We start from the raw sequence: 12,512 nt of genomic DNA, 5'->3' as shown, positions 1-12,512 counted from the left end.
TTTTAGGGGTAACATAATATAATTTCAGAGGTAACGAAATACATAAAATGTAAAAAAAAATAAAAAATAAAAACTTTTACTTCGCCAGAAAAGTTGAGGGGTAGCGGATCTTAAGTAAGTCCTCCCCTACTCAAAAGCAGACAACATAGAAATACACATGCACCAATAACGGTTAACACATTTTTTAAACAGCGAATATAATATGTAGTCACTAGCCAGTGAGTCACGAATAAAGTGGCGTTACCTACTTTTGTCACACATTTTTTAAACAATTCACAGTTAACACAGGAATCCCTGGCCGCTCAAATTAAGTCAATCTACATAGAAAATCAAATTGCCTTCTTATCTTCTTTACCAAATTTTTGATTGTCTTCATCACGACTTCCATTTACCTCCGCATTCACTTTAAGAGCCTCATGGCTCATGCAATGATGCACTGGATAGTCACAATGACAACCAGCTCATACTCCCAGTTACGGATTCATAAATTTTTTTTCAGTTGGTGTACTACTTTTAGATGCTTTAATTTCATAAAGTTGGTATAAAAATTCCGGGTCGATTCGATGGTTCGCGCAAAGTTCATTACGCAATAAAAATACAATAAAATAATAAAAGAGACACGAACCTCTAAGTAGATATGCACGCCTAATTTCATCCTTTGACTTGGGTGATAAGATGAAATTAGTTGCCTTTCGGAAGGATCCCACGGAAGATCATCCAAATTTATTTTTGATGGTTTACTGCTTGAAGATGTTGATCCAAGGTTTGATGGCTCTCTTTGAAAATATCTCTTGATATTCATAATACCTACAAATCAGCAATTACAAACTAACAAATTAAAAACTAAGAAACTAACAAAAACTAACAAATTAAAACTAACAATGAATGGATTAATGGATGACTCCACCGATATGGTGGAATGTGATGGATTAATGGAAGGTATAGTCACCGGAATGTATAAAAGCTGAAATTGAGTTTTTGAAATTTAATGGTGGTTTGGTTTATGCGACACCATCTATATTTATACAAGAAGTGGTGAATTTGTTATCCATGATTACTAACTAGAGTATTTGAAATTTGAATTATCAAAGTAAAGAATATATTTAGATTCTTTTTGCCATTTTGTCAGATTCGATGGACATCCAAATTATTGTATTTGACTACCTAACTAACAATAGTTTGATTTTCTCTTTAGGTTTACCAGAATTTTCCTCATTATGTTTTATTTTATAATATTTTTAACAAAATATATATCAAGAATACTTTTAGCTTTCTCGCCTGTTCACAAATGTCTCCTCTACACCTTCAAATTTTGTTTTATAGGCATTATTTTGATAGCTTAATACTTTAAAAATCTACACCACAGGAACCTAGTTTAATACCTTTAAATTGGGAGGATTCGAGCTTCGAGGAAGGTTAGAAGGCTGAAGGCAGGAGGATTGGAGGAAGGCAGGAGGTGTGTGGTCTGCCGGAAAAGCAGCAGGCAGCAGCGGTGGTCCCCAAAGTCGGGAAAGTTAGGGTTTGACATATTATGTTATTGGACGACCCAAAACGACCTCATCGAGTTTCTAAGCAGTTTCTAGAGAAGGAAGGAAGAGAACCATCATTCCTATTCATCTCAAGGTCTTATACATACTCCATATCATCCGTATTGAAGCCCGAGAGATGCCGAGACGCCGCTAGATCCTTTCAATCATACCCGGGATGTATAGTTTGTAATCTTTCAGTGTATTTCTCATTTACTAGAACAACTAATTGTAATTATCTTGATGTTAATCTATGAGTATTGATGTTTAGTATGTCCGTGCATTCAGTCGGTTTAGGTTTTAGTCGACCAGAACGATTAGTTTGTCGGTTGCTATAATAATTGCTCGTAGGATTGTATTGACTAGTTATTTGCGAGGAAGCATACGTTTGCCCTTAGTTGAGTCACACTGACAGGGACCGTTTGATAACCAGTGCCGTGTGTTAGTGATCGTGGATGCCTAAGGGTTTAACCAGTTAGTCAGTCTATAGTTGACACAAGATAGTTAATCTGTTAAGTTGCATGAGATTACTGTTAGTTTGCTTACTTGAATTTCCGGGTGTGATTTGCTTGTTTAATTGATTAAGTCTTTGATTACTTGTTTGTTTATTATAAAACCAAATCAATTGCTAGTGTGATCAGCACTTTGAAATAGTTCACTTCATAATGTTAGGAATCGACTTCACTCTACACTGACCACATACTCCTCGTGGTTCGACACCCTACTTACCCTGACTTGCGTAGGTGATTAGGACACCGATTACTTGTTTTTGACTAGTAGCGACAGTCTAGCATCAACACCTTAATTGAGATCAGTGTAAGAAAAATAAACTTAATCCACAATTATTGATATATTAAACTAACCCTAACAATGAACCAGATAATCTCATTTTGTTTCATACATTCTTTCTCCAAGACCTTAAAAGAATATGATAGTGTATTAATCAAGTATTCATGTTACAATGTTAGATCATGAGAGTTCCTAAGTAAACATGCAAGACGAGGTTGGTCCAATGATTCCTTAACAAAAAACAAAATTCATATTAAAAAACCACAAAAAAGCAACAAATTAGTGTTTTCAAATGAATACATTAGGTGCAGTATGTCACAATTGGCGGTGATGGATCCAGAATTATTTTTCAATGAGTTCACTGTTTTTGATGCTCTAATTTTATATGACCGGACGTAAAAATTTGCAGGTCGGTTCAATGGTTCGGGTCGGGTAAGGTTCATCACATAATATAAATTCGATTCTTTTCGAAATAAAAAAACTACCTATGGTTTGACCATATACCCTAATGATTCAAATAAAACCCAAAATTATATTATAGCTGAATCATCCCAAATTGAAGTTAATTTTGTCGATTTTTAGTAAACAAATTTCAATATAATCATAATATTTGGAAAAATTGTCCATTAACTGAGTATAAATCAATAAATGAAATACAAAAAATTGATAGATGAAAAATGAAGTGATAAAGAAGAAACTGATTCGAGCTTTTCCTTCATGGCTTTAGGGAATTAAGTTAAAGATAGGTAGGTAAATAATATAAATCGGATCTGATGACATATGACTTAATGGATTAGAGAAAAAATAAGAAAGGGAAAAAAGTGTGGCGGAGGGGTTTCGAACCCAGTTTACTTTTGTAGGAGCAATAATCTTTACCACTAGACCACAATTCACTTTGCTTATATGTTCAGTTACCATTTTATATGTGGGTTCACTGCAATATTTTATATAGACATTCTACTAAAAATTGAAACTTAGTGGTTTCCGTGAACCCGCAATTTACGTACTTGATCCGCCCCTGACAATTGGTCCAAATTTTTAAGAATGTATCATATTTCAGGCAAAGGTTAATCGAGACTGTTTCCAGTGACTTGCCGTGGCTTCGATGGAATTGGGTTTCACTTGTGACAAAATTGCTTCAAACCCTAGAAACTGAAATCAAACACTAACGTTATTTGAAGCAATCCTACATACAAACAAGGAATTGAAATTGATCGATGTCGACTATAGAATTATAGAATGAGACTTTGGGGAGCGCTTTTATTGAAACGGACGTGTGGTGGGTTTTATCTCCATCACCATCGTCTCTTGACATGGTAGAAGCTTTCAAGTGAATTGTGTAACGTAAGCATTCAATTGAATCGATATTAGCGCAGATAGCGGATGATTGCCGATTGTCCTAAACATCGTCGGAGATAGTATGGAAGGTCACAGGTTGTGAAGTGATTATACTATAGCGGCGTCTCGCTATTTAATTTTAAAACGTCTTGAAATAGTAAAATTATCATGTTATCCATCTAAAATGCTTTATAAATAATAAGATAAGATAAGATATTGTACTAACTATTTAGTTTTCACACGTTTAATATGACATGTATAATGTAGTCACATCTATACTCCATTAAGTTAAATTTGGTTTTTTATGAGAAAGAAAGATTATTTCAACGGAGAGAAATCTTTATGAGTCATTTTGAGGAATGTGGATACCAAAACCCAAGGTTCTCATTGAACTTCCTTTGAAGATAAAAAAAATAAATATCAGGATCGTTTTTGAAAATTGTTAAAAAAATTTGGGCCAAAAACAAATATAATTTCGTGCCTTAACTAAATAGCAATCAAACAATTAACCCCAAATTTATAAAAAAATTAACCCTAAATTTTATAAAACTAAACCTATAAATAACCCAAAATGTTATAAAACTAATCCCAGCGGAGGCCGAATATTGGACGGTGTTCTGTTCGTTGTTTGTCAGAAGTCTGATCGTCTCCTTATCTTTATCCCGGCTTAGTATTTTGCAAAGGTTTCTAAATTGGGCTGGTTAATGGTTATGAACTTATGGACAAATTAGATATTAATTTAGATTGACTCAATTTGAATTGGGTCAGGCTAGTTATGAACTCATGACTTATTAATTATGAATTGGGATAGACAGGTGTTATAATAACTTATAATTTTACACTTCTTTTTTGAATACACACACACATACATAAAAAAGTTTAAAATTTTCGGGCCTATCATGGTGTTAGTCGACCACCCTGCCATGGTTGAGAGCCAACCTTGATAAGTATATATGCGCTATAAAAAAACATCTGGATTCCTGAGGATATCATTCAGTCTTTGTCACGTACTACAAATTTGCTAAAACCGAACCAATACAACTTCAATAAGGGTGTTATAATCGAGCCCAATACTTCTTCACTAGAGACTTTATATTGTAATCATGTAATTTGGTTATAAATGCTACCTTTTGTATTAAATTTCATATTTTGTATTAATTTTTTAGATTTTTTATTCGTTTTAACATCTTGTAATCATATTCGAGAAAATAAATATAATTTGCAGATTTATTTGTAATTTCACTATAGAAAAATAAAAAATATATAACATTTCAGATATTATTTGCAACTTTATTATATAAATTTAAAAAATATATATAGAAATGTATAAGATTTTATTTTGTTTAAGAAAACCTACTTACCTAAGAATTAATAATGAACACCCGTAAACCAATTAACCGATATTTCATCTCCGTCAAATACCTCAAATTCTTTCTCAAATGTGTTGTCACTTCATGAGCCGGTTTGGATTGACACCCATTGCCCATTGTTATGGGTTGGGTTGCCGTAGCCTGTAGTACATATAAGGTACACTTCACTTCAAATTAAGGATATCGATGAAGCATGAACATATAGTAAGTATACAAAATTTGTTGTGCATATATCTACAGATTTAAGTTAGTCAGAATGTTCGACAATGGTGAAGGTTGCTTAGGGCCCGGGGTGGCCCCAGCCCCCCTTGTTTTTTTTACAGTAGTGTAATTTACTCGTTTTCGTTTGAATTTTTTATACATGGTGTAAATTTAGTCATTTTGGCCGAAAATTTTTATACGTAGTCTAAATTTAGTTATTTTCGGCCGAAAATTTGAGCACGACCCCTTTCGTTTGTTAAATTTTGTATACATTTTGAGTCCCCCGGCCCCCGTGTCTTAGTCCAAGGTTCGCCATCGATGTTCGATATGCTTACTAGTTACTCCAGTAACTAAACCAAATAAATATATATTTTTTTATAACTTTCTGTAAATATATATATTTACACGTAGAATTTAACGTTTATGTGGTTAGGTGGATGGCCAAAAATATATAAAAAAGAAAACAAAGTGAGTTAAAAAAACGTAGAATATTTATATCCGGAATTTAATTCCAGTTTATTTTGAAAATTCAACGTTGAATGATCAGGCGGCTAAGGCAAAAAGTTTGAAAATAATATAAAGAAGCATGTGGTAATGTCCTAATTGATGACAAAACGTGTCACTTTCATTATGAGCAATTAAAATCCTTTTTATTCAACCATTCTATCAACTTGTTAGTGTAGTTGGTATCATTCAATTAATGTGCAATAGTACTATAGTTACAAAATTACAAGTAACTAAAGAATAAATCAAATAATTTAAAGTAGGTAAGACATTATTTTCTAGCATGGCGAAAACGTAGAAAATATTATGGACATTCAATTAAATCTTCATACTGTAAGTAAATCAACTTAGATGATCAATGTCTACGTGGTAAAACTTTCATAACCAATTAAAAGTTAAAAGTTAGAGCATCCACAATGAGTCAGAACTCCATACAAATATGCTCTATTATTAGCATTTAGTTCTGACACTAAATATAATGTCAATAATCACTCCGTACTATCCGCTGAACTCGAATTACATTTACCTGGAACCTTTACCCAGTATTATACCGTACGTGTGGATATGTGGCAGAAAAAATTGGTACATAATAGACCATTAGGCACAGGTTGAACCTACAAAAATGCAAAATATCTTTATCAATTAATCAGCCAGGGTCACTCTAGTTGACTCTGGATGAAAGCATATATATTATTCCTTGACAATATTAAATAAAAACTAGGATAAAGCCCGTATAATACACGGGTGGTTAAAAAAATAAAATAAAATAGAATGTTGCGAATCTATAACAATATGGTAAAAGAAAAGGCTAACATTAATTCGTCCCAGTTGAGTTGGTAAGCCACAAGCATTTTAAAAGCATGGTAGGGGGTTACCAACAACATATTTTTCCATGTAGGAGAAATAATAAAAATAAAAATTTATATATTTTGAAGCCTATGTGGAGGATCTAATTAAATGACATTCGTAGATTTATAAAAAGAAACATGACAAACAAAGTAGTAAGTACGTGCTAAACTGTCTTCCTATCCTAAAACAGGATCTTCTCGTTATAAATATAACCTAAAAACATGCATTTAACAAACACCACTATAATCCTTAAACAATCAATAATGTCTACCCCAAGACTTGCAACCACCACGTCCTTACCTTCCAAACCAACAACAAAGCTAGCCAACATCTCAAACCGAACCTTGACCATCAAGACTCGCACCCACCGGTCCAGAATAATATGCAACCATGCACCAGATGATAACCATAATCACCCCAAACTAATACTTCCCAACATAGACCGAAGAAACCTACTCGTCGGGCTCGGCGGCCTCTACACCGCGACCAACTTGCCTGCGGCATTAGCCGATCCCATAACAACTCCAGACATCACATCAAGCTGCAAGGAAGCAACTTCTGGCATCAAGGATATCGAAAACGCGGTGAGAACACAAAAATGCTGCCCTCCTAGTACTAAAAAACCGATTAAATCGTTCGCGTTTCCAACCGAGAAAACGGTCAGGGTTAGATGGCCCGCGCATAGCGGGTCCAAAGAACAGATTGAGAAATATAAAAAAGCCATCCAAGCTATGCGGGATTTACCCGAAGACCACCCGCACAGCTACCTCCAGCAGGCCAAAATCCATTGCGCCTATTGCAATGGAGGCTACACACAAGTCGATAACGGGTTCCCAGATATTGATATCCAGATTCACAACTCGTGGCTCTTCTTCCCCTACCATCGTTGGTACCTTTACTTCTACGAAAGAATACTCGGAAAGTTAATAAACGACACGACTTTCGCGTTACCTTATTGGAACTGGGATAACCCGGCTGGAATGACGATTCCCGAGATCTTTCTTGAAAACAAAACGGGCCCGCAAAACCCGTTGTTTGATACTTACCGCGATGCGCGTCATCTCCCACCGAAAACCGTGGATTTGGACTTCGGTGGCGGGGAACGCGACACCACGCGAGAGATACAGATCGCGTGCAATTTGAGTACCATATACCGTGATTTGGTTAGAAATGGTGCCGATACGACAAGCTTCTTCGGGGGCAAATATGTAGCTGGGGATGCACCGGTTGCGAATGGTGATAAGTCGGTCGGGTCCGTGGAAGCCGGGTGTCACATCGCGATGCATAGATGGGTGGGTGACCCGACTCAGGCTAACTTTGAGGACATGGGTAACTTATACTCGTCCGGGTATGATCCTTTGTTCTATGCGCACCACTCGAATGTTGACCGTATGTGGACGTTATGGAAAAAATTGGGCATTAAAGGACACACAGAACCGACCGATCCGGATTGGATAAACGCGTCGTATGTTTTCTATGACGTGAATGAAGAACTTGTACGCGTCTATAACAAAGACAGCATCAAGATGGAAAACCTCAAGTACAAGTACCTTGAAGAGACGGGTGGGCCATGGCTCAAGAGCCGGCCCACCAAACGAAGTAAAAACTCACAAGTGGCAACAATCTCGACCGCAGATGTGAAAACAGTTGACCAATTGAAGTTCCCCGTGACTCTAGACACGGTTCTGAAGGTGCAGGTTAAGCGGCCTGCTGTGAACCAGAGTGAAGACGAGAAGGCGAAAGCAAATGAGGTTTTGTTGATAAATGGGATAAGATTTGATGGTGAGAAGTATGTGAAGTTTGATGTGTTTGTGAATGACAAGGTTAAAGAAGGTGAAGTTGTGACGCCATGTGATCCAGAATACGCGGGTGGTTTTGCGCAGATTCCGCATAGTGGGATGAACAAAATGTTAATGTCAAGTGCAGCACGGTTCGGGCTAACAGAGTTGCTGGAGGACACGAACACAGAAGGAGACGAGTATGCGGTTGTGGCATTGGTGCCAAGGGTCGGGTGCAATGACCTCACCATTTCCGACATCAAGATAGAGCTGGTTCCAGTTTAAACAACAAAAGAAGTGATTGAATAATGTAAACCAAATATTTACCAGCAATTTAAATTCATTGTAAAAGGTTCACTTTATTTGAATCCATATAGATAACCAAGTCAAAAGCTACCATGTAACAGATCTAAGCCATAATAACAAACTTAATATGATGATTATCTGCACTTTTCAAACACAAATCTGAATCCCCCCCATTAACAACAATCAGACAAGAATTTAAACCTGAAACAGGGATTATATGTCTATATGCTTTCATGATTCAAAGCTCTACCCAAGAATCTACACTTATCTTTTTCTGTTTTACATGTATACCAACACACACCTTAAAAACACACTAAGCCCATGTGATCTCGGGTGTACTAGACCTACCTTGAGCCTCTTTCAAAGAAACCGCCATGGCTAGCATCATCTGCTCTTCAAAGCTCTCAGGAACTATGCTCCCGGTACCAACATAACAGTTTTCCACCTCATATTGTTGACCATATTGACCTCCGTTCACATAATCATCATCATTATCATTATCATCATCATCATCATCATCATTTACTGTCGTCAAATTATTATCATACCCGTATCCAGTTTCAGCCGACTCTTCTGAACTATCAAGTGATAATAACTGTGTTTGTGTATGGTCATGATGCAAGTTGTATGTTGATGGATTTACAGTATCATTGTAGTAATTAGTTGATTCACCTCCCGCTTGTTGGTGTTCAGCTAGGGCAGCTATGGCACATGCAAGTCCACCGGAAGGTGATGAGGATGAAGCTGAGGATGAGGCTTGGGGGGCCATGGATGCTAACACATGAACTTCAGTTGCGTATTTTGCTAATTGGGCGGAATCGCCATAATTAGGGTTATGGTATTTTTGCTTTTGTTTGTGCTTGTTATTCTCCTGCATAATCACCAATAATCATGCTCGATTGAATGCAACAAAAATCTTAAAACGAATATATGTTAAATTGTATAAAATGTACGCGTGAATGTAAATAACCAAAAAAATGTTAAAAGTAAAGTCTTTTAGTACCTGAAAAGACAACCAGATTGCTTCCATGAGCATTATGTTTTCAGGGTCAAGATCAAACTCATCATCCCTGCATTCACACCACACATACGACATACCATAAATATTATTAAGTCTTTGACTATTTTGACTTTTATCCTACCGTCGTGTCTGAAAACCGCTTAAGTTAGAAAATAGACAAAAATAATTTCTTTTGATTTCAATATGCCATATGTACTCTTGGCAAAACGAGCGGTTTGGGTAGCGGCTAAGAACGATTCGGGTCAGAATAGGTTCGGGTCAAAACTGGTCGACTTGATGATAAAAGGTATCAAATGGTTAAAGTATTAAAAAGACAGCGAATATCATGTCTCGATCATCAACACCAAAGTCATCCACAACAAAAACAAACAATTGGCCAAATCAAGTGCTGCAAACTGTAACAGGTATATAATTAAATGTTACAAGGTAATGCATAACAATAGATAATCAAGTTCATGAGAAGAAACATATTATCATTATATTCCATAGTTTCATTTAACTGATGATATATTTCTCATGCACTTGGTTATTTATTGGCACCCATTATTTTGCAGCACTTGATATTACTATCCGCTACAGCTTGCAGCACTTAATTTTTTCATTTGTGTCTGTGTTTTGGTTAATTTTCATTACAATCTCAAGTCATAATCTCCTGTCTGTTATCTTTGATAATTTAGCCATTTGATACAATTTTCCGAATCGACCCTTTTTGACCCAAACCTATTTTGACCATAACCCGACCTGACCGACCAGTTTTGCCAGGTCTTCAATATATAATATATGCAGTATATATCAAGTAATAACACCGATTCTCAAAGTATGCGCACGACAATTATCATCGGAATGAGGGAATGAAACAACTCAAATAGAATCTAAAAATCAAAAACACAATTTTAACATAAACAGATATAAACAAAATCCACACACCTGTTCGAATGTGTAACTATTGAGGGATCTGGAACAGAATCAATGTCCTCGCTTTCGGAAGAAGATGTTGCTGCTGCATATATAAAAACTTATTTACTAAACTGAAACATAATAAAATGCAAAATTTTAACAAAATACCAACTCATACTACAAAATGATTAAAATTATACCTGCTCTAGAAAAACATTCAACATCACTCGGGTCAATAACCCTGCTCGAAGAACTCATCTCTTGCCTTTTCACCATTCTTTCCTCTTCATCTTGAATTTCTTGTTGTCTCATTCTTATTTTTGCTTCTATCACCCTTTGTTCTTCCTAAAATACACCCAATGATATGTTTTAAAAAAATAAAACAAGTATAAATTAAGCATCTTGCACGAGTTTAGCGCTTACAATTTGCTCCCGCCCCTTTTCCTCTTTACTCTTCACGCCTCTATATTCAACCGCATAGTTCAAAGTTTTACAAAACGGACATCTTCGTATTGTCAAGAAAACATTAACAAGATAATAACATAATCATATCGTTTCCATTATTCTCAAATCACAAACCAAAAGGATACTGCGTAGGGCGTGTAGAATTCGGCGTCTTCATCTGCAAAAAACACTCTGATTGAACAACAAATATGTTAAAAACACATAATCATACCTTTCACAAATAAACAGTCACAAGTAAATATTATTTACCCGTGCAGATGCCTTTCGTGCAACACCTTGATCTATTTAAACTTGGATAATACTGAAAAAGTCACAAATTAATAAAACTTTATCAAAACCACAAAATTAAAGTAATTGCATACCTAAATCAACAGTAATTACCCAACTATCAATCATTTCGAAATATTAATCAATTAAATTAAAACAAAAGACACAAACCAAGAAGCAAATAGGGCATTCTTCAAGATCACAACTGCAATCATCATCTCCAGGATAACAAGGTGCAAGCTTTGAATCAAGAATAAGCTTCCGAAGCTTCTTATGATCTACATCTTTGTGCTGATACAACCCTTGAGGCCTCGTATACTTTTCATCCACCACTTGTCTTCTCCTACCCAACTTATTACCCATTAAACCAAAACCCCCAATTTACAAAACCCTAATTTCAAAATCCAACATTTACAACAAAATTAAAACAATACACGTTCTTGATGAAGCTGATAAAGAAATGAAAAGTGTGTGTGTGTTTAGGTATGGTGGGTATAGATATAATTATAAGGTGGGTTTAGGGTATTAAGATCGACAGCTTTGTAGAGATGAAGAGGAGGCATGATCAGAATTTTCTTTACTTGTACTTATTATATATATACGCGCGTGTGTTGGTGTGAGTAGGTGTTGTTTTGGAACCTGACCAGTCAACGATCCGGGTGGTCAAACGGGGAACTAGTTCGATAAACGATTACTTGTTAACTGGCTTACGTTACTAAAGAGATAAAGGCTATGCAAGTGTACTTTAACCGTCGGTTGTTAAAGTACGGTTATGTTAATATGTAACGTATGTTTTATCGTGTCGGTTGGTTTGAGACTTTGAGTAACGTATGTTGGTATTTCGGGTATGAAAAGATAATGTGTCGTGTTAAAGTAGTGTTGTTGTTGGGTACGTCATTACTGTTACAGTTACTAAAGTTAGAATAAGGTGACCGCTATACTAAGCATTGGGAACCTTCCCGCAACTATTAATGATTTTCCTTTAGTAGCGTTAATCGTTAAGGGGTTTATTTATATTTAATTGAGTGGGGAAGAGCCCACCACTACATATATCTTTAAAAACACCAAAGAGTATGCGGTCTAACAGTATCAGAGAGTTGAATAAGACTTTATCTTTTTTAAAGATTGTCGTTTCAAGTATTGTGATAAAAAAAATTGTAATAATAGAGTGTGTTAGCTAGCTTTAAAAAAAACAAATCTT

General features: G+C 35.7%; 2 protein-coding genes across 3 annotated transcripts; one reads left to right on the top strand and one right to left on the bottom strand.

Moving 5' to 3' along the window:
* The first annotated feature begins 6,840 nt into the window (after window positions 1–6,840).
* LOC143601189 (polyphenol oxidase I, chloroplastic-like) lies at window positions 6,841–8,643 on the top strand. Its single transcript, XM_077078666.1, has one exon. The coding sequence runs from the start codon at window positions 6,841–6,843 to the stop codon at window positions 8,638–8,640; it is 1,800 nt and encodes a 599-aa protein (XP_076934781.1). The 3' UTR covers window positions 8,641–8,643.
* Window positions 8,644–8,811: 168 nt separating this feature from the next.
* Window positions 8,812–11,748, bottom strand: LOC143601171 (E3 ubiquitin-protein ligase DA2-like). 2 transcript variants are annotated; one of them, XM_077078652.1, is made up of 8 exons: window positions 11,483–11,748; window positions 11,294–11,345; window positions 11,170–11,215; window positions 11,003–11,084; window positions 10,780–10,924; window positions 10,610–10,682; window positions 9,665–9,731; window positions 8,812–9,532 (listed from the first exon to the last, which is right to left on the bottom strand). In XM_077078652.1, exons 1-8 carry the CDS (start codon window positions 11,672–11,674, stop codon window positions 8,975–8,977), a joined length of 1,215 nt encoding a protein of 404 aa, XP_076934767.1. In that variant the 5' UTR covers window positions 11,675–11,748; the 3' UTR covers window positions 8,812–8,974. The 2 variants fall into 2 exon arrangements, with proteins under 2 accessions (XP_076934767.1, XP_076934772.1); XM_077078657.1 differs by having other exon boundaries at window positions 10,610–10,679.
* Between the last annotated feature and the right edge of the window lie 764 nt (window positions 11,749–12,512).

This window comes from Bidens hawaiensis, unplaced genomic scaffold (assembly GCF_021521415.1).
Source record: "Bidens hawaiensis isolate Kalapana, Puna unplaced genomic scaffold, B.hawaiensis_p1.1 tig00001960_1, whole genome shotgun sequence".
NCBI lineage: Eukaryota > Viridiplantae > Streptophyta > Magnoliopsida > Asterales > Asteraceae > Bidens > Bidens hawaiensis.
This window is presented reverse-complemented; position numbering and strand designations above follow the sequence as displayed.

What these genes read in the sequence shown, in the direction of transcription:
- LOC143601189 (XM_077078666.1), top strand. Translation starts at nt 6,841, where the DNA reads ATGTCTACCCCAAGACTTGCAACCACCACGTCCTTACCTTCCAAACCA.
- LOC143601171 (XM_077078652.1), bottom strand. Translation starts at nt 11,674, where the DNA reads ATGGGTAATAAGTTGGGTAGGAGAAGACAAGTGGTGGATGAAAAGTAT. An exon ending in AATGCCCTATTTGCTTCTTG is followed by an intron (nt 11,346 to 11,482) that starts GTTTGTGTCTTT and finishes TGACTTTTTCAG; the next exon opens with TATTATCCAAGTTTAAATAG. An exon ending in TGAATGTTTTTCTAGAGCAG is followed by an intron (nt 10,683 to 10,779) that starts GTATAATTTTAA and finishes TTATATATGCAG; the next exon opens with CAGCAACATCTTCTTCCGAA.